General features: G+C 34.1%; 7 protein-coding genes across 10 annotated transcripts; 3 read left to right on the top strand and 4 right to left on the bottom strand.

Moving 5' to 3' along the window:
• Nucleotides 1–1,145: 1,145 nt before the first annotated feature.
• Nucleotides 1,146–1,870, top strand: LOC127243470 (14 kDa proline-rich protein DC2.15-like). Its single transcript, XM_051263506.1, has one exon. It carries the CDS (start codon nucleotides 1,230–1,232, stop codon nucleotides 1,605–1,607), a length of 378 nt encoding a protein of 125 aa, XP_051119463.1. The 5' UTR covers nucleotides 1,146–1,229; the 3' UTR covers nucleotides 1,608–1,870.
• A 4,150-nt stretch (nucleotides 1,871–6,020) lies between these two features.
• On the bottom strand, nucleotides 6,021–8,568 carry LOC127243556 (autophagy-related protein 8f). The gene is made up of 6 exons (XM_051263643.1): nucleotides 8,463–8,568; nucleotides 8,038–8,109; nucleotides 7,904–7,959; nucleotides 6,784–6,836; nucleotides 6,383–6,501; nucleotides 6,021–6,308 (listed from the first exon to the last, which is right to left on the bottom strand). The coding sequence occupies exons 2-6, from the start codon at nucleotides 8,072–8,074 to the stop codon at nucleotides 6,217–6,219; spliced, it is 357 nt and encodes a 118-aa protein (XP_051119600.1). The 5' UTR covers nucleotides 8,075–8,109; nucleotides 8,463–8,568; the 3' UTR covers nucleotides 6,021–6,216.
• Nucleotides 8,569–9,838: 1,270 nt separating this feature from the next.
• Nucleotides 9,839–11,539, bottom strand: LOC127243626 (uncharacterized). The gene is made up of 4 exons (XM_051263736.1): nucleotides 11,477–11,539; nucleotides 11,243–11,349; nucleotides 10,941–11,113; nucleotides 9,839–10,446 (listed from the first exon to the last, which is right to left on the bottom strand). Exons 2-4 carry the CDS (start codon nucleotides 11,342–11,344, stop codon nucleotides 10,245–10,247), a joined length of 477 nt encoding a protein of 158 aa, XP_051119693.1. The 5' UTR covers nucleotides 11,345–11,349; nucleotides 11,477–11,539; the 3' UTR covers nucleotides 9,839–10,244.
• A 29-nt stretch (nucleotides 11,540–11,568) lies between these two features.
• On the bottom strand, nucleotides 11,569–14,711 carry LOC127243625 (vesicle-associated protein 3-1-like). 4 transcript variants are annotated; one of them, XM_051263734.1, is made up of 9 exons: nucleotides 14,397–14,711; nucleotides 14,215–14,285; nucleotides 14,037–14,118; nucleotides 13,771–13,883; nucleotides 12,506–12,619; nucleotides 12,393–12,434; nucleotides 12,228–12,269; nucleotides 11,834–11,885; nucleotides 11,569–11,750 (listed from the first exon to the last, which is right to left on the bottom strand). In XM_051263734.1, exons 1-9 carry the CDS (start codon nucleotides 14,449–14,451, stop codon nucleotides 11,584–11,586), a joined length of 738 nt encoding a protein of 245 aa, XP_051119691.1. In that variant the 5' UTR covers nucleotides 14,452–14,711; the 3' UTR covers nucleotides 11,569–11,583. The 4 variants fall into 4 exon arrangements, with proteins under 4 accessions (XP_051119691.1, XP_051119688.1, XP_051119692.1 ...); XM_051263731.1 differs by having other exon boundaries at nucleotides 11,834–11,888; nucleotides 14,397–14,710; XM_051263735.1 differs by having other exon boundaries at nucleotides 11,569–11,747; nucleotides 14,397–14,707.
• A 1,727-nt stretch (nucleotides 14,712–16,438) lies between these two features.
• LOC127243589 (uncharacterized protein At2g29880) lies at nucleotides 16,439–17,609 on the top strand. Its single transcript, XM_051263679.1, has 3 exons — nucleotides 16,439–16,500; nucleotides 16,610–16,951; nucleotides 17,019–17,609. Exons 2-3 carry the CDS (start codon nucleotides 16,835–16,837, stop codon nucleotides 17,442–17,444), a joined length of 543 nt encoding a protein of 180 aa, XP_051119636.1. The 5' UTR covers nucleotides 16,439–16,500; nucleotides 16,610–16,834; the 3' UTR covers nucleotides 17,445–17,609.
• LOC127243563 (uncharacterized) lies at nucleotides 17,564–19,263 on the top strand. The gene is made up of 4 exons (XM_051263649.1): nucleotides 17,564–17,659; nucleotides 17,829–18,452; nucleotides 18,542–18,652; nucleotides 18,802–19,263. The coding sequence occupies exons 1-4, from the start codon at nucleotides 17,564–17,566 to the stop codon at nucleotides 19,261–19,263; spliced, it is 1,293 nt and encodes a 430-aa protein (XP_051119606.1).
• Nucleotides 19,264–20,033: 770 nt separating this feature from the next.
• Nucleotides 20,034–21,926, bottom strand: LOC127243505 (auxin efflux carrier component 5-like). The gene is made up of 5 exons (XM_051263562.1): nucleotides 20,988–21,926; nucleotides 20,799–20,884; nucleotides 20,479–20,636; nucleotides 20,290–20,366; nucleotides 20,034–20,211 (listed from the first exon to the last, which is right to left on the bottom strand). Exons 1-5 carry the CDS (start codon nucleotides 21,752–21,754, stop codon nucleotides 20,139–20,141), a joined length of 1,161 nt encoding a protein of 386 aa, XP_051119519.1. The 5' UTR covers nucleotides 21,755–21,926; the 3' UTR covers nucleotides 20,034–20,138.
• Between the last annotated feature and the right edge of the window lie 406 nt (nucleotides 21,927–22,332).

The following is a 22,332-nucleotide window of genomic DNA, read 5'->3' on the forward strand; positions in this document are numbered from 1 at the left end:
GTTTATATAAAAAGATATTATTTCATCTAATATAGAAAGCAATTACTAGTTTGGTAACTCTTTGTATATAGAAATGTAAAAAAAGTAAAGTAATATTTATTAGGTTGGTTGTAATTGATTCAGTAACAATTAAATTATTTTATTAGAATATGGACCAAAAGTGAGAACTGAGCATGTTCAGGCATATTTTTTATAATTTCACAATTATAAATTTACTTTTAACACCATTAGGCCACAGTTTACTAGTGGGGTTTTTTTATTTTTTTTTATCATTTTAAATTGATTTTTTAAGTGAAAATAAATAAATGAATGAATAAAAATATTCTAGATTAAAATATTTAAAAAATATATATATTAAAAGGACAAGGGAACATAAAATATAAACTTTCCCGGACACAAACTTGCAATTCGAATTGGATTTATCCTTTTATATATATATATATATATCTCATTCTATATAATATGTAATCCATATTTTTTTATAAGAGAATAATATTATATTCAATAACTATTTTTGCTCCAAAATTATTATAATAAAAAAATAAATAAATACTACATGTATTTAATTAGTAACTTTTTTACATTTTTATTGTAGTTCTTTTGAATACGTCGGGAAAATTAGTATGTCTTTGTAAGAAATTATAAAATTGAAACAACAGTCTTTCATCTTAGGGTGTATCTTAGTATGCCGAGGCTTTAAACTCAATCTCACTATCACAACTTCACAACCAAAACATCCCTTAAGGTTAGACATAATATTTAGTATATAAAATTAATATATTTTTATTGGAACCAACAAGAATATGTTTGTTTTATATTAATTTTAGTTTAAAGTGTTTTTTATATTAGATACGAAAAAAATTGCATGGATAATACAACCTTAAATTGGAATAAAGCAATATAAAAAATTCAAATTAAATACTTGGATTAACTTCTCTTTTCACATGACACTAGGGATTGTTTTTTTAGCATTTTTTTTTAATTTTTTTACTATTCTTTATCACGTACTTTATCTCATAAAATATCACATCAGATCACTGTTTAAAAAAAATAAAAATTCACAAACACACAAAAATCATAAACCCAACACACCCTAATTGCCAAACCATCACTCTAAACATTTTTCCTATAAATACAACTCATTCCCCTAAACAATTTCATCCCAAAAACCCTCTTTTAATCAAACAAACATACCAAAAAAAAACCTTCTTATATCAAAACTAATTAAAATGGCTTCCAAGAACAAATCCCTCATCATCTTCCTCGTCCTCAACCTCGTCTTCTTCACTCTCTCGAGCGCCTGTGGCACGTGCCCGGGCCCTAAACCTAAGCCGAAGCAACCTAAGGGTTATTGCCCTAGAGATGCCCTAAAACTCGGCGTATGTGCCAACTTGCTCGGTGGTTTGATTGGCGTGACGGTGGGAAACCCTCCGAAGAAGCCGTGCTGCCGCCTGATTGAAGGGCTAGCTGACCTCGAGGCCGCCGTCTGCCTCTGCACCGCCATCAAAGCCAATGTATTGGGCATCAACCTTAATGTGCCTCTTTCACTCTCCTTGCTTCTCAATGTTTGCTCCAAGAGTGTCCCTAAAGGCTTTGTTTGTGCCTAAAACTTAATCTCTCTCTCTCTATATATATATGTCATATGTATGTATGTATCTCTATGTATCACTCATGTTCTTGTGAGTTGTGGTGGTGCAAGATTGGTGTTCTTGGTAAGTTCTTGTTTCCTATGTATTGAGATTCATTGAAGAATAAAGTACAAGTCATATATATATATATATTTACAAAAATCAATGGTGTAAGGTTGTTATGTAGTTTGGATTTGTTGTAATAAGTTCTCCAAACTTGAAGTTGTGTGTACTTTTTAATGTGTTCTCTCTCTCTCTCTCTCTCTCTCTCTCTCCTCTCTCTCTCTCTTCTCTCTCTCTCTCTCTCCTCGTTGTAGCTCTCTCTCCTCTCCTGTCCTCTCTCTCTCTCTCTCTCTCTCTCTCTCTCTCTCCTCTCTCTCTATGTCTCTCTCTGTCTCTTCTCTCTCTCTCTCTCTCTCTCTCTCTCTCTCTCTCTCTTATCCTCTCTCTCTCTCTCTTCTCTGTCTCTCTCTCCTATCTCTCTCTATCTCTATTGTCTCTCTATCTCTCTCTCTCTTCTCTATCTCTCTCTCTCTCTCTCTCTCTCTCCTCTCTCTCTTCTCTCTCCTCTCTCTCCTCTCTCTAGTATCTCTCTCGCTCTCTCTTCTCTCTCTCTTCTCTTCTCTCACGTTCTCTCTCTCTGCTCTCTCTTCTCTACTCTATTCTCTCTCTCTCTTATTCTCTATACCTCTCCTCTCTGTACTCTCTCTCTCTCTCTCTTCCTTCTTCTCTCTCTCTCTCTCTCTCGCCTCTCCCTCTATCTCTATCTCTCTCTCTCTCTCTCTCTCTCCTCGGTCTCTCTCTCTCTCTCTCTCTCTCTCTCTCTCTCTCTCTCCTCTCTCTCTCTCTCTCTCTCTCCTCTCTCTCTCTCTCTCTCTCTCATCTCTTCTCTCTCTCCTCTCTCTCTCTCTCTCCTCTCGACTCTCTCCTCTCTCTCTCTCTCTCTCTTCTCTCTCTCTCTCTCATCTCTCTCTCTCTCTCTCTCTTATCTCTCTCTCTCTCCTCTCTCTCTCTCTCTCTCTCTCTCTATCTCCTCCCCTTCTCTCTCTCTCTCTCTCTATCTCTCTCTCTCTCTCTCTCTCGCCTATCTCTCTCTCTCTTCTCTCTCTCTCTCTCCTCTCTCTCTCTCTCTCTCTCTCTCTCTCTCTCTCTCTCTCTCTCTCTCTCGATCTCTCTCTTCTCTCTCTCTCTCTCTCTCTCTCTCTCTCATCCTCTCTCTCTCTCTCTCTCTCTCTCTCTCCTCTCTCTCTCTCTCTCTCTCTCTCTTCTCTCTCTCTCTCTCTATCTCTCTCCCTCTCTCTCTCTCTCCTCTCTCTCTCTCTCTCTCTCTCTCTCTCTCTCTCTCTCTCTCTCTCTCTCTCTCTCTCTCTCTCTCTCTCTCGCTCTCTCTCTCTCTCTCTCTCTCTCTCTGATGAAAATATCGATAGATTATTGAGCATATTAATGTTTCACTATTGTTAGGATGATGAGATTAAGGATGTATCGGTAACAGATAATACATGGGTATAAATTGTTAGTATGTGATGTTAGTTTTAATTTATATATATTGTAGATTTATACATGATGCATTAATTTGTATATATTTTCGTATTATTAGCACGGTGAATCAACAATATAATTGTCCGCATATTATTAACATGCTATATAACTACAATCAACAATTGCATGCACAAATATTTTAAATAAAACTTAATTTGAGTTGAAATCAAATATTTAAGATCATTTTTAATAAAAAACAAGTATTATAATTTATAATATTCCATAATGATAAACTATAGTTCATAAATGGTCGAATTCAATGGGAACTAACATAAATAAAATTGATCCAAGCATAAATAAAAAAAAAAAATACAACAAAATGAGCAAGTGACTTGCCACAATTATGCAACAATTTTATTCAAACAAAAGTAACTTGTGTTCGAACAATGTTAAAAAATTACCCGACAAAATACTATTGTTCATTGACTTGTCCTCTTCTAAAATGTGAGTTCGATGAAACTAGAAGAGATCGAAGGTCGATCGAAGTCACCATCGACATGAGTGACATATATGTAAGAGCATTTTAAAAATTATATAAACTGAAAATTACTCAATAGATTGAATAGTAATTATCAATAATATCAGATAAATTTTATTTTTTAAGTATATATATATATATATTATTCAACTAATTATAACAGATATTAGTGTACAAGTTTAAATAAATTGATGCATTTCTTGGGCAAATCATTCTACAGTATACAACCCCGTGAGGAAAATGCACTTTTTTGTGTGCGAAAAAAATAACTTTTGTGTGTTTATTTGTGGATTTTCTAAATATAAAAGTACTATTTAACTATTACTACATTTGTACTTTTTTTTTTCTTTGCTTGAGTATTATTTATATAGTACTATAAAATTTGATATATATATATATATATTTTACAATTATATTCTTATATTTTGTTTGTGATGGTTTTGTAAATTGTATTTAGAACGAATAAAAAAAGAAAAACTATAGGTAAATAAAAAATGCAAAAAATTTGAATAGTAAATACTCAATTTAGGACGAAATGTGTAGTTGTATACGCAATTTAAAGATCTCGTTGATTTCTATGACTTAGTATCAAAATAGAAGGTAAATATTATTTGAACATGTACGTTACAATTTTTTTACAATGACGACATAGCAAGACTATTATGCCATTTGTTTCGATTTTTCCTTCAAAATTTCCGATGGCTACCAAACTAATGTGCGTATTATCTTGGCGAGGATTTGCAAAAAGTTTACTATGGGGTGTTTGGCCAATAGCTTTTTGAAGAGCTTTTAGCTTATTGAACAAGTTTTAAGTGTTTGACCAGTCAAAAAACTAATTTAGGTGTTTGGTAAATTAGCTTTTTGGAATAGCTTTTTGGACCAAAAAAGCTAATTTCTGAAAAGCTAATTTACCAGCGTTTTGAAATAGCTTTCTGTAAAAAAAAATTTTATTCCTTATATGCCCTTAAAAATTTATTATACATTTTACACAAATAAATATATTTTGATTATTTATTAATTATATAAGAATATTTTATTATGTTATAGTTTTACTTTATAAATTTAAATAATATTATTTTTATATAAAAATTATTTTAATTGTAAAGATATAAATTTATTAAAATCAACATAAAATAAAAAATATAATATTAATAATTTATTTTTTTATAAATTACATTATATAAATTTTATACTAAAAATAAAATATTTATTGAAAATTATAAATATAATGAACTAATAGATAACTAACACAATAAATATATACACGAAAAATTTATTATTTTATATTTTACATCATTTTCAATAAAAAAAAATATTTATATATTTTAATAAAAATATATTATTTTTTAAATCTAATTGTAATAAAAATAAATACTTTTATAACACTTTTACAATTTTCAATAACTAATAACAAAAAATTTTAAACATTCTAAACTAAAAAGAACATAATTGAATATACTAGAAACAAGAATAAAATAGAAATGTCATCGATTGTCATTTTACGTATAAACAGCTAACATCAAACAGTTGTTTTACCGAACATTTTAATACAAACAGCTAATCGAATCAGTTAGTCAAACCAGTTAATTGAATCAGCTAACCGCTATCATTGCCAAACATGCCCTATGTGTAAATTAAAGCAGTGAATAAGTCGATAAGAAAAAATAACTCTCAAATTTTTTTTAAGCATTAAATTTTTTTTGAATACAATGAATTCATTCTCATGTGTGTGTTTTTTTTTTTTCACTTTTTTTTACTATTTAATTTTTAAATTTCTTTTAAGATATCATATTTAATTATTATTTTCCTATAAAATGGAGAAAATAAATATATACACCATATGTATATATATATCCAAATACATTCGTAAAAAATCGTTTAGTTTGAGAAAAAACTATCTTTTTCTAAATATTTATATATATATATATAAGTCTTCCATTTCATTAAAGCAAAAATGAATAAATAAATAAAGTGAACAACATTATTATTGAATTAGGTAATTGATTGGTCCGTCAATCTATGCTTTTCAAACCATATTTAATGTGATTTTTTTTTTTAATTAAATCATAAAGATTAAAATATATCAAGATAAATAAAACCCATAATCATGTTCCAACTAACTATATTATTTATTTGAAAATGAAGATTAAAAAGAAATATTATTATAATATAAAAATAATATAAGTAAAAATAAAATATAAATATTATAAAATTTTATTAAAAAATAATAAAATTATTTACTATAAATCAATTATATACTATAATATATATGTTATATAAATTCCATATAAGAATATATTGACAAAGAAGAGACCAAAAAAACAATAAAAATAAAATAAAATAAAATCTCATAACAAAATTAACACAACAAAGAATGAGAAAATAATTATTTGATTCATATTACCATAAAATGTTGAAATCTTTGACAGAATTCCACAGTTAAAAGGTTCAGAGACTATACACAAATGTATCATCCTCCTGTACAAGACCATCCATCAATCCAAATCAATTTTATTTTTATTAATTGTCAGAAATAAAACTTTTCGAATTTTACGGCACAAATCGATCGATCTAATGCCCGAACGTGTTCTCCCCACTGTAGGTTACGTATAGGAACCCGTCTTCATCCTTCTTTTCATCGTATATGGCCGACATTATTGCCCCTGCGCATGAACCCACAAGGTTTAATGTAAAAAATTCTTAATCATCGACCAACTAAGCGAATATAATTTCTTACCAGTCGGCGGCAGGACATTATCGACAAATATGAAGATTGCCTTCTCCGCGCTAAGTTTGATTCGCTTGCGAATAACATAGACGAACTGTCCAACAGTCAAGTCAGCTGGAACAAGGTACCTGAAATTCTTCGTATAGGTAAGGTTGAAATTATCCCGACTTCTAATTGTAAACTGATTTTCGGATTTAGCAACAAGATAATTCACCGAGCAAATAATATTAGCTTAAATTGGATCCACAATAAGATTTTTCTTCAACTTCTACACACTAAAATATGATCCCGGGTCAAATACAACATTTTCTTTCTCACAAAAGATCGCATCAAATACTAGATTTTTATTATTTTCAAAATTTTCAACTTCCAAAACTTCCATCGGTAAATGTATTCGAGAGAATACTTACTTTTTCTTATCAATGTTGGGGATCTCGCTCCTCTCGGCCTTCTCCACAATCACCTACATTAATATATACAAACAAATTGGTTTCAATGTTCGTAGGGAAAAAAAATAAAAATTGTGGGATGGTGAATGAATGTACTTTACAAACAATCGAACATCATCTTAGAGCAACAACCAAGACAATTTTAGAAGGATACTGTATCAAACAAATTCTCTAAAATGAGCACTTGCAGTTCAACCATGGATAATTCACACATTTCGATTAATTACCCAAAACATATATTCAACAACCTGGTGCTATTTTGTGGGGTTAACTTAAAGACATTATATATTAGCATACATAACTTTCCAAGGCACCGTGCTTTGTCCTCAATTTTCAAAATATTTAAAAGCTCTACACTCGAAGGTAACTTTTTACCAACAGTCTCCATATTATCAATGACTACATTTTACGGCAGTCATAAACAATAATTGAATTTGTTACATAAGTCAAAACATAACAGAGGCTTTAATTCACAGAAACAAATCTCAAAATCAATTTCAATTATCCTAAGATAATTGTATCAAGTAATCGAATTTTTTTCCTAAGGATGATTGAGAAAACCTAACCTCGTAACCCAACATTATCATACATAACTAGAAAATGTAATCGAGCAGCAGACCAATCCCAAAAAACTCAAAGAACAAAAAAAATTAAAGAACTGTATAACAGATTTCAGAAATCTTCTGTACCACATAATCCATCCAATTCAGAAATATAATGCACAATCTCAATACATCACTTGATATATCAATACGGTGCTTGGGATCTAACATACGAAATTCATCTCCTCGACAGACGAATCAAATGGGAAATCCATTTCTACGGTTAACATAAGAATTAGACACATCTTTGCTCTCAGGTACACTAAACAACCACAGATTATCAAACAGGAACTAATAAATCCACAAATTCATATACCCATGTTACTCTACTGATCCGCGAAAGTAGACATTTAGAACAAGAAGCTTAATTCGACATCGAGCAAGCAAATAATATTAGAAAATAAAATAAACACACACCAAAAATAGATACAAGAAACCTCCATCCTAAGTAAAATCCAAACGATTTACCGAATTCTCACCGGAATTCTATCTGGATACTTTTCCCTAATCCGAGCAGCCTCAGCACGCCTTTTCTCTGAAATTTATAATAAGTCAACTCATATAAATATATATATATATATCGAATTCAAAGTGATCAAACGCGAACACAAACCAAGATCATGCTCCTGCTTGAATGAACTCTTCGCCATTCCACTATCACTGCACAAATTCAAATTTCGAAATCCTGAAAGGACACAAAAAAATCAGTTTGAATCCACAATCTCAAAGAGACAACAATCCAAATCAATCCAACTAACAAAATCAATTATTTACCTTAAAATTTACAAAACCCCAACCATAAAAAAAAAACCCTAAAAAACTAATCAGCAACACCAAGAGCACAAAAACCCGAAAATTACGCAACCTAGAAAAATTACGCAACACACTTCCCACCACGGGCCATTAAATCCCTAAAGAACAAACTTAAGCACAAATCATCCAAGCAAATAGGTTCCGCACAAAATAAACAGTAACGCAGATCTTATAACAACAAAATTTATCAGAAATTCTGCAGATTGAACACGCAAAGGAACGAACCTGCCGGTGGAGAAGGCGAAGTATAAAAAATTTAGGAAATTGTGGGTAGGATTGAAGAAAAGATGGAGACTTTGGCTTCCAAGAAAGGGTATTTATATAATATTGGGTAGCCTTATCCTTAATCATTCATCCTTATTGGGATATGCTTCGGAGCACCGCGGGATCAACACCGGAATCAATCTTGACCGTCAAAGATTGGGCCCAGTAAATCAACGGTCCAGATTCATACTGATGTATAACAAATTAACAATAGTGAGAGTATTATTTTAGGGTTTATATATATATATAATAATAGTACTAATTTATAAAGTATGAAAAACTTTTTATTAACAATTATAAGTGTATTATATTTTTTTTTTTTATGACGATAAAATATAAGTATATATATACTTATGCAATAATATATATTTTGTTTATTTATAAAAATTGATAATTTAACTCAAAAAATTATTTTTTATAGTAATAATACAATTTTTTTGACATGATTATCAATATAGATATTTTATTATTTTATAAAAATTAATATTCAATATAACATATTATTTTTTATATTATCAACTATTTTTATATTTTACATAAAAAAAGTCAAATCAAAATACTAAATAAACAAACTCAATCAATTTTCTATACTGGAATTTCGGTTTTGTTATATTTATTTTTAATTTTTAATTTTTTAGTTTTTAATTTATTTTTAATTTTTTTAGTTTTTTTTTAATGTATTATATTTAGTATAGTATGTACTTTTTTGTTATTATATTACCATATAAGATTAAATATTTTTATCCCATAAATAGATCTTATAATTAGCTATTTTATTTTAGAAGAGGATTGGGTGCTGATTCTAAAAAATAAGCACTGATAGTATAAATGTGATTACATATAATTACATTAATTATATAATTTAATAAAACAAATTAGTATAACTAATTTTTACACTATCAGCACGGGTGCTAATTTTTTAGAATCAGCACCCAATCCCTTCCCATTTTATTATTTCATTCTGTTTATGTATGGAAATTGGAAAAGATTAATAAATATACGTAGTATTATATTATTATAAACATATTTTTAAAGTTTTTTATTTGAATTATATATTATTTTGATTTAAGATGTAAATTTTTGTAAAATAATAATAATATAATATATATTTTTTTACTAAAAATAGTTCAATTACAAAATATATGAAGAAATACTTGTTTCACTATTACAAGATCAGGCCATTCCTTAATTAAATATTCCTACTCAATTTAATTATTTTTTTGAATAATTAAATCTAAAACCGTAAGAAATGATCCGTATAAATATAAAATTATAATTAGTGCAAGTAATACTAAAACGTAATAGAAATTAAAAAGCAGCATATGTTCTCTTTGTGGTATATAATATCGTCTTGAGATTATATGTGTTTTTATTACCATGTATTCAAACAACAAAAATTATTCCAAATTAAAAGTAAAACCTTCCCCTAATCTCTACATAAACCCCGAAAAAAATAAATAAAATAAAATTTAAAATAAAATCTCAAAACCATGTAAATTTCTATCACAAACTATCTTTTATGCCCTCGGCTGACTTTTACAATGAGCAGGGCTCGTAATTTGCACAACAACATGTATAATTTACAAGAAAAACATTTACAAAGTATCAACAACTCCGGGTTCGACAAGCCCGAACGATATATGGTTGATGTACACGCGCAGCAGCCGCGCCATTTTGTTATGGCAAAGGTTGCTGAATTCTGTTGATGTCTGAAACAGAAATGCTCGAGTCTACGCATCATTTTCATTTTTCATTCGACATGGATGCTGTCATGAATCTAGATGTCCATCGATGTAGTATCATAGGACTCGCGTGTGCCCATGCATACATGATGATGGAGAAAAGGGTCTTCACGATCAAGTCTTCGACAGAATCCGAGACCAACTTGTTTATAAATTTTATCGTCATGTTTATTATCAACATCGTCACCACCACTGCCAAACTCCTGAAAAAAAAAAAAAAATAATATCGATGATATGAGAGCCTATTAATGCAAATGAGAAATAGATGTTCATCAAACATATAATTTTAGGAGGTTTCTAGTGCTGAACAAATTTATTCAGTTATTGACGAATAACACACGAAAAAAAAAAGCGAGCACAAGATATATCCGTATTTTGCTAATAGACAACACAACATTTATGTTATCATAATATAAATGCAATATAAGAACCGATAGAGTGCAATTCCTCTTAGAAGAAATCCTCAAAGAAATGAAGAAAAACATATATATATATATAACATTTATGTTGTCATAATATAAATGCAATATAAGAATTGGCATAGTGCAATTCCTCATGAAGAAATCCTCAAAGAAATGACGAAAAACATATATACATATATATATATATATCTAAGAAAGTACTCATCCGAAAAAGGAAAGAGAGAGGATACTCCATATGTGATGTTTAAACAGAGAATAGTTCAGAAGTTAAATACCAGATCCATGTTAGTGTCTGCTTCAAGATGTAGCCAAAAACCAGAATCAATGAGCAAATTATGAAGCCGCGTAAAATTGATTCGAACTGTTGATCGGCGCTCTTATTTTCCTCGTCCGAGCTGACAAGTACTCGGCGTTCACACTCTTCAATAGGAGAGCTTGCTTTATCAAACTAGCAAAAAAAGACAATAAAATCACATTATTTGTTACTTGCCTAATCTAAAACTTAAATGGAAGATATCTCCACATTATAAATTGCAAACTCGTGCTAAATTTTAACATAAGTTAATAGAGAAACTACCATATCTTTTATCTCCTCCATTGATGCTGCAGCAGTAACAGCCATACTCTGGATTAGAAATGTGTCGTTGTTCTGAACGCTAGATGAACCCTTGACTTGCATTTTCACTACAATGGCAATTTTTTAAAAAAAGTATTAGTTTATTCATATATTCATAAATTTATGGGTAAAATTATGCACTATGAAACTGAAATCAACATATGAAATTGAAATCAACAGCAATCAGACGACTACCTGTGATATCCAATGTAGATTGAGGTGACAAAATTCCTTCTTTTGGTTGGATTACATATGTGGCTGTGGTTTTTACCTAAAGATGATCATGCAACACAGATAATTAATCAAACTAAGTCAATAAAAGGGTAAACACATGTGACATGGCTCGATACACCATTTTTGGATTGAATTCTTTTCCTCAAACAATAGAAACCTACCCTGAATGCAACATGGTCCGTCGTGGAATTGGACAATTGAAGCAAGCAAGAGCTGTCCTTTTCTTGATTTACTGCTAACATTAATCAGTAATACAATGAGCAATGCGAATGTTCGCAATATGGCATTGAGCATAACTGGAAACAAAAATTCGCTTACAATGAATTTTGAGTTCTGGAGGTTGAAATTCTAGAAGCTTCATTGGGCTATTCTGCTACAAATATATATAAACTCAATATAAAGACTGATAATTAAAGATTCTTCGAGAAAGGACAAGATACTCTTTATATATGCATAATTCCACACAAACTCGACTACCCTTCATCCTAAAGACATGGTTCTCCTAATACATAATAGTTTAAGCTATGGCATTCAAGAAAGCTAATGCTATAGCTCATAGCTAAACAGAAAAAAGATACCACAATTCTCACAATAAAAAGAATTCCTTAGTCGTCCAAAAAAAAAAAATGCGACAGATAAGATTTGGCAGTTTAAGTACAATGCCCTTGTTTACAGTATTGAAGTGAGTAAACATGAGAGTAAAAGAGTTTACTTGTGCAACATTGTCATCTGGTCCCATATCAGGAATAGTCACCTGCAAGGAGTACTGAAAAATAAATCTCTTGTTGAAGTTTTTCTAATGAAGCAAAGAAACTAAACTATTAATTACAAACAAATTCATAACATTGTAAGTAAATATGAGAATAGAATATTTTACTTCTGCGCCATTGTCAGCCGGTTCTATATCAGGAGTAGTCACCTGAAAGCCCAAAAATAAACTCTTACTATTAAGTTAATAAAGCAGAGAAAATAGTTTATCACTACTCGAACCTGTGGCAGATTAGGGACATTATTTACTTCCGAAGATACAGAAGAAGAATCGGGCCAACTGTAAGCGACTCGGAGTTTGCTTACTGGAAAAGCATCCCCTGCCCCATTCTTGAACTACAAAGTTAACATGTATGCAACAAATTAGAAATATCTTGATTTATGTTCTTGATCACCTTTTCAGCTTTTTTTGAAAACATAGTTTGGAACACAAACATCATTAATACCGAACCAGTAAAGCAGAATTATGCCGAGAGTTTCTATTGAGTTTCAACTTGGGATGCACAAAGAAAGCAACCAACTACTTCTCACACAAGTTCGAAAGAGGTGGAAACCTACTAATCATTACCATAATTTATCTAACATCTTTCTTTCTCTTTTTCAACTTTAGCAAGCTTTGAGTACGAAGTAGAAATGTAGCATGCACAAAATTAAAATATTCACATGGAAAAAATAGCTCAAGCATCAAATGTATTTGAAACACATTTTGAATCACAATTGCAAGAAAATTGTGAAATAATAATTCTGATCCGCCTAGCAGCCTCATTCACTTCTACTCCAATATTTAAAAATTATAACTCTAATCCCATATTTTAGTTAAATTTCAATTTTAATCCAATTGACATCAATATACAAACTTTTTGGTCATCAAAGATAATGAGAATTAGCTCTAGAAACAATTGTAGGAACTACTACAATGCATCAATTTTTGCATTATTAAGCTCCGACGCTACAGAAATATCTGTGGGCTATAATTAGTATGCATTGATTCAAATTGGAATGTTAAAACAAGCCATTTAAGTGGAGCAAAATACAACATATCAACTAGCATCTAAAAAAACCTTTTCCTTTTTTCAGCTTAAGCATGCTTTAAGAGCAATGTGATAATATGGCATGCACAACATCGAGAATTTTCACTAACTGACATTACTTAAATTTATTCGTTCCTGAAACCAATATGAATCACACCTGTGACAAAAAAAATCACAAAACTAGCATCATCGATCCTCCTAAAAGGCCTTATTTCACTTTTACTCCAACAAGCTATCTCATCTGGTTGTCCCATACTACACATTGAACTTCAACTTGAATCTTATTGACATTGAATTAAATCACACAACTTTATTGTAAAAGAGATTAGATGTAGAACAAATTGTAAGAATTGCTAAAATCCATCAATTTTTGCATTCATTTGGATCTCACATTAGCCAAAAAAGTTGTGGACTAAAATCGAAGTAAATTATATTCATACTGAAACTTTGATATACCATGTTCTGAGCATCCTCAGCAGTAGTGCCAGGACTTGCAATTGCACTTCGAATCATGAACCTATCCTTGCTCCTCATACAGCATGGAGCTTCCTTCACAGGTCGTGTTGTCACTACAAAATATGCAAATTTAATCTCAGAAAAAAAAAAACAAGCTTTTCTATTCCAAAGCAAATGCAAGTCAAAACAGAAAAAAACCACAAACTCTTCAAACCAAGTGAATCCTCAACAATCTTCACTTTCCAAACTAAAAATCAAATAAGAACCTCTGATGTCGCAATATGATCGCGGCGGAAGAACCCCAACTTTCGACCGGACGCCATATTTTCGAGGATTTGTAGTCAAAAGCTGAAGACAAATCAACCATACGAACTAGCTTGAATTTCGAGCATACAAATTCACAAAATGGATAACTCATCGAGAAACAAACCATTTCATTTTCACCTTATAAACCACATGACTGTCAGTTCTATTCCACAGTCGAATCGAAGACGACAACTGTTTGTTCAGCTCAACTGGTCAAATCCGGAAAAATTAAAGCCAATCAAATCAACTTTAAAGCCAAATTCCAGCAAAAAAAACGGCCGGCCTACAGAAAACCTAATTGCGATGGAGACGAAACTTACGAGAAAAATTCAGCTCCGCAGGTTCATAGCCCACCAACGGCTCCGCGCTGCTCATCCTTCCGACGAACCAATCACAGCAGCAATAAATACTCCACAGTAGATGGATGCAATCAATCCCTTGAGGGAAGTCGAATAGGAATTTCGTTCCAACGATTCAGGGTATGGCTGCGGCGAAGCATTTCCCAAATGTTTGATTTGAAGATTGACGTAAAAATAATAACTTTAGTTGGAAGCAGTTGACTCTGCCATTGTTCTTTCCGTTTCAAGTCTTCGGGGCCATCCACGTGTAATTTTCGTGTTTATTGGGTGTGTTTCTTAAACACGATTTGGGACAAATGTACTAGGCAGCTACTGTGGGTCGGGTTTGGGCGCGAAGCCCCAGTTTATGACAAGATTGACATGCCTATTCAATAGCGTCCGAGGAGATTCTTTAGGCTGTTATGCCTACTATGACTATTTATATTTTTTACTTTTTTCTATTTTTTTAAATTAACCATTAATTGAGGTTGGTGGGGTGCACACCATTCCCTCGTATTTCATTTACGCGCACAGCATTGCGCACCTAATCCCTGCGAAGTTGATGGTCCGAAATCAGCGGATTTGAAGGTGACGGAATTCCGGCGAGTCGAAGGGTACGACGTATTTGGACCATGATTCTGTGGCGAGCAGTGTTGCAGGCTCAGGTGTGCGGCGCCCGGGCCAGTATCGGCAAGGCTCGAAGGGGACGACGGATCAAGGCACGCATCTCTTCGATGTCTGCTATTACTTATCGCGAATGAGTAGGGTGTGATCTGTTTCGATCTGCATCGTTAAGGCTTTCAGTGTTGTCAATCGGTGATAGAGAGGTATTTGTCGTGCGAGACATCCTGTGTGTAAGGTAGAAGGTTTCAATCTGTTAATTCTTGACCTAACTAGAATGACGATTAAAAGGGTACCAAAGAGGGTTTCAATATAGCGTTAGCCAAGGAGGGTCTGGGTTAAGGTCTCATAAGGGCGAACTTGTGGAATAACATGGATAGAACGATACCGGTGAAAGTGGGAGTACTTTGTCGTGATGAGGCAGCCTCCATTATCAACAGTCATAAAAAATAATAAAAAGATACACGTTGCAATTCGTAGTACATATTTGTTTAGGGTAGACTTCGCAACTGGGGTGCTTTATAAGGGCGCTATAACGACTATCGAAATCCATGAGAAATTATGAGCGTCTTCGGATATTGGAGTTGCCGGGTTGTAGCCCTCTCCCCCTCCGTTTGCGTAGTAGTGCGTAGGGCTCCGATGACCGGCACTTTCATCATTTCTTTTGCGAAAAAAACATACCGGAACTATAGATTGCCACTGTCGCTCAAATTTACATATGGATGTGTTGAGGAAGGCTCCTCGAGCGAGTGAATACGTGGTTGTCTTTTTTGTTGGGTGATGGTAATTACAATTACTGACTAGTTTATTCTCGACATCACTTACGTGATCGTTGTCACCTTTCTCATACGTGTCGATCTATGTAGTTTAATATTCTCGCCGTGTAAACTTTTCGAAACAGTGAGAAAAACCAAGATTTAATATCCTCGCTGTGTGAACTTTTCGAAACAGTGAGAAAAACCAAGATGACTCGTAAAAGGTACATGTTTGTAGATCTTTCCCCCTATACGTGTGGGTGTATCGAGTTTCTTTGATATCCAATTGAGTCGTTAACTGTAGGCTTTCCCGGGTTGCACGGTAAGGGCATCCCTACCGTATATACATCGGAATAGAACCGTTACAATACAACAAAGGGTTGTGTTGTGAGGCTACGGTGGGGTGGTTACTGTCAACAGGAACAATGGCAAGAACGTACGCTTCATTCGTACGTTTATTTGTTCCAAACTTAAAAAATGCGTAGCCAGTACGGTGAAACAGTCTCCTTTCCTCCCCTTGTCTTTGGTCTAAAAATTTAAATGCGTTAGTTTGTTGTATCGTGTTCACTTTACACTGAACACACATTAACCTGCGCAATTCCATTATTGCCTTACCGAAGCGTGCAAAGCTGGACGCCTGTGAAATTCCCGACGCCGAAAGCTCTGTAGGGAGCAGTCGAGTGTTGTATCGCTGTAAGAGAAAACGCAAGGTATCAGTAAGAACATCCTTTGAGGATAGGTCCCCCGTTACGATTCCTGAGTAGTTGATTTCCCTAGATTTTTGACATGTATCTCATTCTGTCGTTTCACTTCCGACAGATGCCTCGCCGACGAGCAGACCCTGCTGCTCCATGCAAACCTATTGTGAATTGGACTTACGAGCTAGAGTTGTACTTCACCCACATCCTGTGGTTGCACTGGCTAGCTGAGGAACTTTGCAAGGGTAACTTTGCGCCGGAGGTTTGACAACAGATAGTTACACAATTCCATGAAGAGACTGAGTGCGACTACGAGTTGGAACAACTTCAAGGAAAGTTTAAGCGGATGAAAACCTCGTATGCTCTACTCCGAGACCTTATCGTTCGACAGATAGGGCTAGGATGGGACGCAGAGACGGGTCTTATTGATGCGAGCGAGGCACAGAAGGCCGCGTGGCTAACGGTATGCGTCTAATCCGATGATTATTGAGAAAAACCGGAGCATGAAACTCACGGTCGCGTAATGGCAGGCACACCCCGGGTACGGGCATTTACTGTCGCGTCCATTCGCCCACTTCGACTATTGTCATGATATGTTTGGACCTCAGTCTACCACAGGAGCCGGTACTCAATCCAACAATGCACTGCCACGGGGCATGGACACTACCGAGGGTACTGAGACAAGATCGGCGGGGCCGTCCACGATGAGGGGCGAACATGAGAATGACGACGGCACAGGTGAAGGCGATGCCAACAGAACCACCAAGCAAGGACTCCCTACTAGTTCTTCGATGCAGACCGGGGGTCCGGTACGTCGTCGGCGCCCATCTAGTATGTCGACAAACGCTGAGTTAGCATACCACATTCAATCTGAGCTTCGCAGCGGAGTTCAAGAGTTGCGGGCGCAGCTTATCGATCACCGCAAAGAGCACAAACGGACCTTTCTCGAAGATTAGCGCATTCTGCAAACGTTCACGGACCTTCCACAAGATGCATTTCTTCGGGCAGCCAGAGCGATATACAAAAACAACGAACGATTCCTATTCCTAACATGGACGAGTGATCTGCAGCGGGCATGGGCTTTCTCATTTGTGCGACGCTCGCTAGGAACCTGAGTTATAACGACCTTGACTTAGCTTATTTCAATCCGTTACTAACCTTATTGATACTAGTACTCGTCCACGTTATTCCCCCTTGTTTACTCACCTGGTCTTTCGTCTGAGTTTCTCGCAAACTTTGTTGTAAACAACTTCCTTCTGGGATCTCTGTTACTGTCTGCTTAGAAACATCTACATTGAATTTTTCTTTGTTCATTGAATATTGTGATTTTCACATACCAGTGTCGAAGGGAAATAGAAAGTTGTTCGAATGGCCCAAATGTGGACAACTACCAAAGCCCGCGGGAGCAAACATCTGGTGATAGCGAGAACAGAGACAACGACGAGAATGAAGGGGCGGAACTAGAAAACGAGGATTCCGATGATGACACGATGTTCGGAAACAACATCGATGCAATGGAGAAACTCAGCGCATTAGCAATAAACACTTTCACGAATGCGACTGCACGCAGACGTTGTTACGATTCGGCCCTAAGTGGTGCGGAATTCACGAAAGAACTGATTAACGGTCACCCGGCTAGAATAAAGAATCTGCTACGGGTGTCAAAGAGTACGTTTCTTGACCTATGCGACACTCTATCTGCGCGGGCTCTCATGAAGACAAGAGCACAAACACGAGTTGGTGTACACGAGGCGGTCGCTATCTTCCTCCATACTGTCGCCCACTCTAACCGGCACCGCAGCAGTGCAGAACAGTTTCAGCACTCCACGCATACTATATTCCGTCACGTTAAGCGTGTCAGCGAGTCATTGTGCCTTCTTGGGGCGGAGGTTGTATGTCCCAAAGATCAACATAGAACGCATCCCCGCATTGCGACGAATAGACATTTCATGCCATACTTCAAGGTACCGGACCGTAGGTCGTAGACCTCATCTCATCCACGCCCTTTATATACGTGGCCACACAATAAGTCTAATTATTGGTTAACGAATAGGATTGTGTTGGCGCACTCGACGAGACACTCATACACGCCGCCGTCCCAGCGGAGGATGCACCATGTTTTCGGAGCCGCATGGGCGATACCGAGCAGTCCGTCCTTGGCGTGGTAGATTTCAACATATGATTTGTTTACGTTTATGCTGGGTTTGAGAGAAGTGGACACGATTCACGTGTTCTTAATCATGCTATCACCGTTGCCGGGGATTTTTCTTTCCCCCCTGGTACGTGCCCCTACTTATTGTCGTCGCCTACCAGGCTTTCCCTCCTCCGAATACTGCTTTTATTTCATCCATCAATGGTGTAGGAAAATACTACCTCGGGGACTCAGCTTATACGAACTCTGCGTTGACGTTGACGCATTTCCGGTCCCATCGTTACTATTCACAAACTTTCCGCGACACCCTGGGTGGCCCGAATGGACCGAAAGAGCTATTTAACTATTGTCACTCTCAACTTCGGAATGTAGTGGAGCGCGCCTTTGGAGTACTAAAGAGAAGATTTGCAATTTTGAGAGGTTTGATGCGGCCATACAAATTCTTCCGACAGGTTAATCTCGTACATGCCTGCGTAACCGTCCATAACTTCACGATTTCAAATGGGGAGAATATTGAGAGCCACGACGGAGAAGGAAGCGATCCTACAGCAGATCAGGAAGGGTCCTCTGTCAACGATCCAGACATAACCGACACCTTCCTTGCATTGTTGTTTGGTTTTTGAGCAAATTTGGTGCCAACAAAATTAATATTCAACACAAAATATCATTTTTTTACATTGTTAATATGATTTTTCATTAAAAAAAAAAACCCCTTCAACTTAAAACACTAAACATACACACTCTTAAATAAATAAGTTTTTATATTAATTTTTATAATGAAATTTCATATGAAAAAATAATATTTCATCCATCAAACTCAAAATATCATTTTACTTTTTATATATTAAAGAATAATACTTTATTTCAAATTCGGTGGATGGAAGAAGTAGTATTTTATTGATCGGTGGTAGTAAATTAGAAATTTTGATATTTTCTCTCATAAATATAAAATATATATATATATTTGTAAAAATTAGTGATATTTTGATATATATATATATAAATTACTTTATTTAGAAAATTGAATAACTAAGTGTAATTCGAATATGATAAAAAAAAAAATATATCTATTATATTGAACTGGAATTGAAAGAGGGCAAAATAATAAAAAATATACTACATTAGTCTGATTTTAAAGTTTTATTTATTTTTTGTGTGTTGATTTTAAATATGAATTATTATATCAAAATATAGTATAAATTAAAAAAAAATTACAAAAATACTTCAATTATTGTTCTTATAATATTAACAGAAGAATATTTGTAAATATATATATATATATAAATAAAAAGATATTTTTAATAAGTAAACGTGACCATCTATTGAAAGAGTATGATTTTATTTTTTTTTACGTTGTATTTTGAGAACTGAGATCCTCTAATCTCATGTACCGTCCATGCTCATAAATGCTTGATTTTTATTACATTAAATGAAATTAAATAAAGTCATACATGAAATAAAAGTACTTTTCCCTAAGGTATCAAGTTTGGCAGATTCATTAGAGCACCAAGTCTAAGGCTCCATAGTAGCCAATCAATAGAGGAAGAGCTACGATCGTACCGAAAATAACCCTGAAAAAAAATAATTAAATTTATTTTAAAAAATTAGGTATGGTACAAATATTTCATTGAATGTAAGTAAATACATACGCTGTACTAAGTACACTTGCATGCATGTTGTACTCTTGCGCGTAGACGAAAGACGAGACTGCTTGTGGTAAAGCCGCCTAAGGAAATCGACATGAATTGTTACTGCGACGTTTTATATATATATATAATTGATGTGATATTAAAAAAAAAAAAATTATTATTAATGAATAGTATCAAAATTTTTAAAACCTGCATAATTGCGATTTGAAGAACCCGGGATTTCAACCCCAACGCAAGAGACCCGACGAGCGTAGTCAGTGGACCAATCACGAATCTCAAAACCATGCCGTATGTTGTCAATTTTACGCCACATGCGATCACCTTTTCTTGCAGCGCCATAAAAAGTCCTAAACACAATGTATCAAAGATTTGATTTGAATTTTATATTTAAATAATATTTTGTGAGAAATATATATATTTTAAAAAAATACATAATCTACATAATAAATTTGAAAAAATTTACTGAAGAAATACAACGTTAGACTTAAAATATAATAAAAATTATATACCCATCGAGAACATTGCTACTCCACTTCCCGCCTTGGACATTATTAGAATCGAACCTTCGATTATGCTCGGCATTTCAAGATTCCACCTTCATATATCGCGACATTTATCAAAATATATTTCAAAAAATAAAAATAAAAATCGACATACTTAAAAATAAAAGTTGTGCATGCACGTTGATAGTTACGTACCTTTTCGCCATAAGAGACCAAACCAAGCCAAGAACGCAAGCATAACAATTTGGATTCTTTACAAGCTTCATCGTAACTTTCTTCATGGTTGATACAAAATTGCATGACGATGGTGGCAAAGGCGACGAAGACGAGACTACTTTAGAATCATTCTTATCATCAAATATACTTACAACAGTTGAATTACCCTCGACTTCTGCCAACACAATCTCAACAGAATCATTCTCCATATCTCGCGTTTGTTTGAGACCAAAATCAGTAGAATTATTGCAACTTTCATCAGAAGACAAACGAACAACGCCATTTAATTCAAACAAAAATAAAAGAAGAGGAAACCAGATAATAGCCTGGATAACAGACGATTGCACCACAAGATCTTTTCCCGGTGGACCGTACATGGCCTCGAGCAAAGGCACACCGACCACTAAAGTATTGTTAAAGCACGACATATTGAAAGTAGTAATAGCCCAAGCGAAATTTTTTCCCCTAAAAACTTTCATCCAGAGCGCCAAAGCTAAACCGACGAGCGTTTTAGCGACAACATCTGCGGCCAAGAACCGGTAGTTCATCTTATAGGGATCGATGGCCATTACGAAATGAAAATTGAAAAAAGGGATGACGAAGTAGCAATTGAAACGGTTGATTGCGTCGCAATGGTCGGGTTTGAACATCCCCCACCATTTCACGGCGCAATAACCTAAACCCAACGCGACGTACAACGGCGCCGTCGCAACCACAACCTTGTATGCATCTCCTAAACCTATCATCTCTTACTACCTAATAACCAATACAAGTTAGTATTTTGTACTAAATTTTGGTGTTTTGGCACAAAGTGATGAACTACTTTCATGGTGTATGTATATATATATACATATGTAAAGGAATGAAATGAAAGGAAGACATAAATTTGGAATCTTCAAGTTCATTATTAGATTCTATGGGAGGCAAGAAAACCTAGTGGACAACTTTAAATTTTGTACTTTTATTAGGAGAATATATAGAACATGACTAGCCATTTTTGTTTCAAGGGCCGTCATGTCCCAACATAAGCATAATATTGTTTTAAATCTTTTGTTACTTATTACTCCATCCGTCGCATCCCATGTACCGTGTCTGCTATACCGTAGACACGGTATTTTAGGGGTATAATTATTAAATAATTAAAAATATATTAGTGAAAATAATTATTATATAATATAAATAATTATAAATTAAAATTAAGATAACTAATTAATTTAATTAAAATTAAAAAAATTAAAAAGTTTAAAATGAGATTAAAGTGTGTAATCATTTCTCGAAAAATAAAAGTGACATGAAAATGCAAGACGGACAGAAACGACAACGT

The sequence above is a fragment of the Andrographis paniculata genome, unplaced genomic scaffold (genome assembly GCF_009805555.1).
Source record: "Andrographis paniculata isolate CXL003 unplaced genomic scaffold, ASM980555v1 Contig95END, whole genome shotgun sequence".
Lineage (NCBI taxonomy): Eukaryota > Viridiplantae > Streptophyta > Magnoliopsida > Lamiales > Acanthaceae > Andrographis > Andrographis paniculata.

Coding starts and splice junctions, on each gene's coding strand:
- LOC127243470 (XM_051263506.1), top strand. CDS start 1,230: ATGGCTTCCAAGAACAAATCCCTCATCATCTTCCTCGTCCTCAACCTC.
- LOC127243556 (XM_051263643.1), bottom strand. CDS start 8,074: ATGGCGAAGAGTTCATTCAAGCAGGAGCATGATCTTG. Junction 7,960..8,037: donor CAAGCAGGAGCATGATCTTG/GTTTGTGTTCGC, acceptor TATAAATTTCAG/AGAAAAGGCGTGCTGAGGCT. Junction 6,309..6,382: donor TAATGTCCTGCCGCCGACTG/GTAAGAAATTAT, acceptor GTTCATGCGCAG/GGGCAATAATGTCGGCCATA.
- LOC127243626 (XM_051263736.1), bottom strand. CDS start 11,344: ATGCAAGTCAAGGGTTCATCTAGCGTTCAGAACAACGACACATTTCTA. Junction 11,114..11,242: donor TGGAGGAGATAAAAGATATG/GTAGTTTCTCTA, acceptor TTTTTTTGCTAG/TTTGATAAAGCAAGCTCTCC. Junction 10,447..10,940: donor CAGACACTAACATGGATCTG/GTATTTAACTTC, acceptor TTTTTTTTTCAG/GAGTTTGGCAGTGGTGGTGA.
- LOC127243625 (XM_051263731.1), bottom strand. CDS start 14,451: ATGAGCAGCGCGGAGCCGTTGGTGGGCTATGAACCTGCGGAGCTGAAT. Junction 13,884..14,036: donor ATCATATTGCGACATCAGAG/GTTCTTATTTGA, acceptor CATATTTTGTAG/TGACAACACGACCTGTGAAG. Junction 11,751..11,833: donor TCCAGAACTCAAAATTCATT/GTAAGCGAATTT, acceptor GATTAATGTTAG/CAGTAAATCAAGAAAAGGAC.
- LOC127243589 (XM_051263679.1), top strand. CDS start 16,835: ATGAAAACCTCGTATGCTCTACTCCGAGACCTTATCGTTCGACAGATA. Junction 16,952..17,018: donor AGAAGGCCGCGTGGCTAACG/GTATGCGTCTAA, acceptor GCGTAATGGCAG/GCACACCCCGGGTACGGGCA.
- LOC127243563 (XM_051263649.1), top strand. CDS start 17,564: ATGGGCTTTCTCATTTGTGCGACGCTCGCTAGGAACCTGAGTTATAAC. Junction 17,660..17,828: donor TACTAACCTTATTGATACTA/GTACTCGTCCAC, acceptor TTCACATACCAG/TGTCGAAGGGAAATAGAAAG. Junction 18,653..18,801: donor AGCAGTCCGTCCTTGGCGTG/GTAGATTTCAAC, acceptor GTCGCCTACCAG/GCTTTCCCTCCTCCGAATAC.
- LOC127243505 (XM_051263562.1), bottom strand. CDS start 21,754: ATGATAGGTTTAGGAGATGCATACAAGGTTGTGGTTGCGACGGCGCCG. Junction 20,637..20,798: donor AGTAGCAATGTTCTCGATGG/GTATATAATTTT, acceptor CATTGTGTTTAG/GACTTTTTATGGCGCTGCAA. Junction 20,367..20,478: donor TTCAAATCGCAATTATGCAG/GTTTTAAAAATT, acceptor CGATTTCCTTAG/GCGGCTTTACCACAAGCAGT.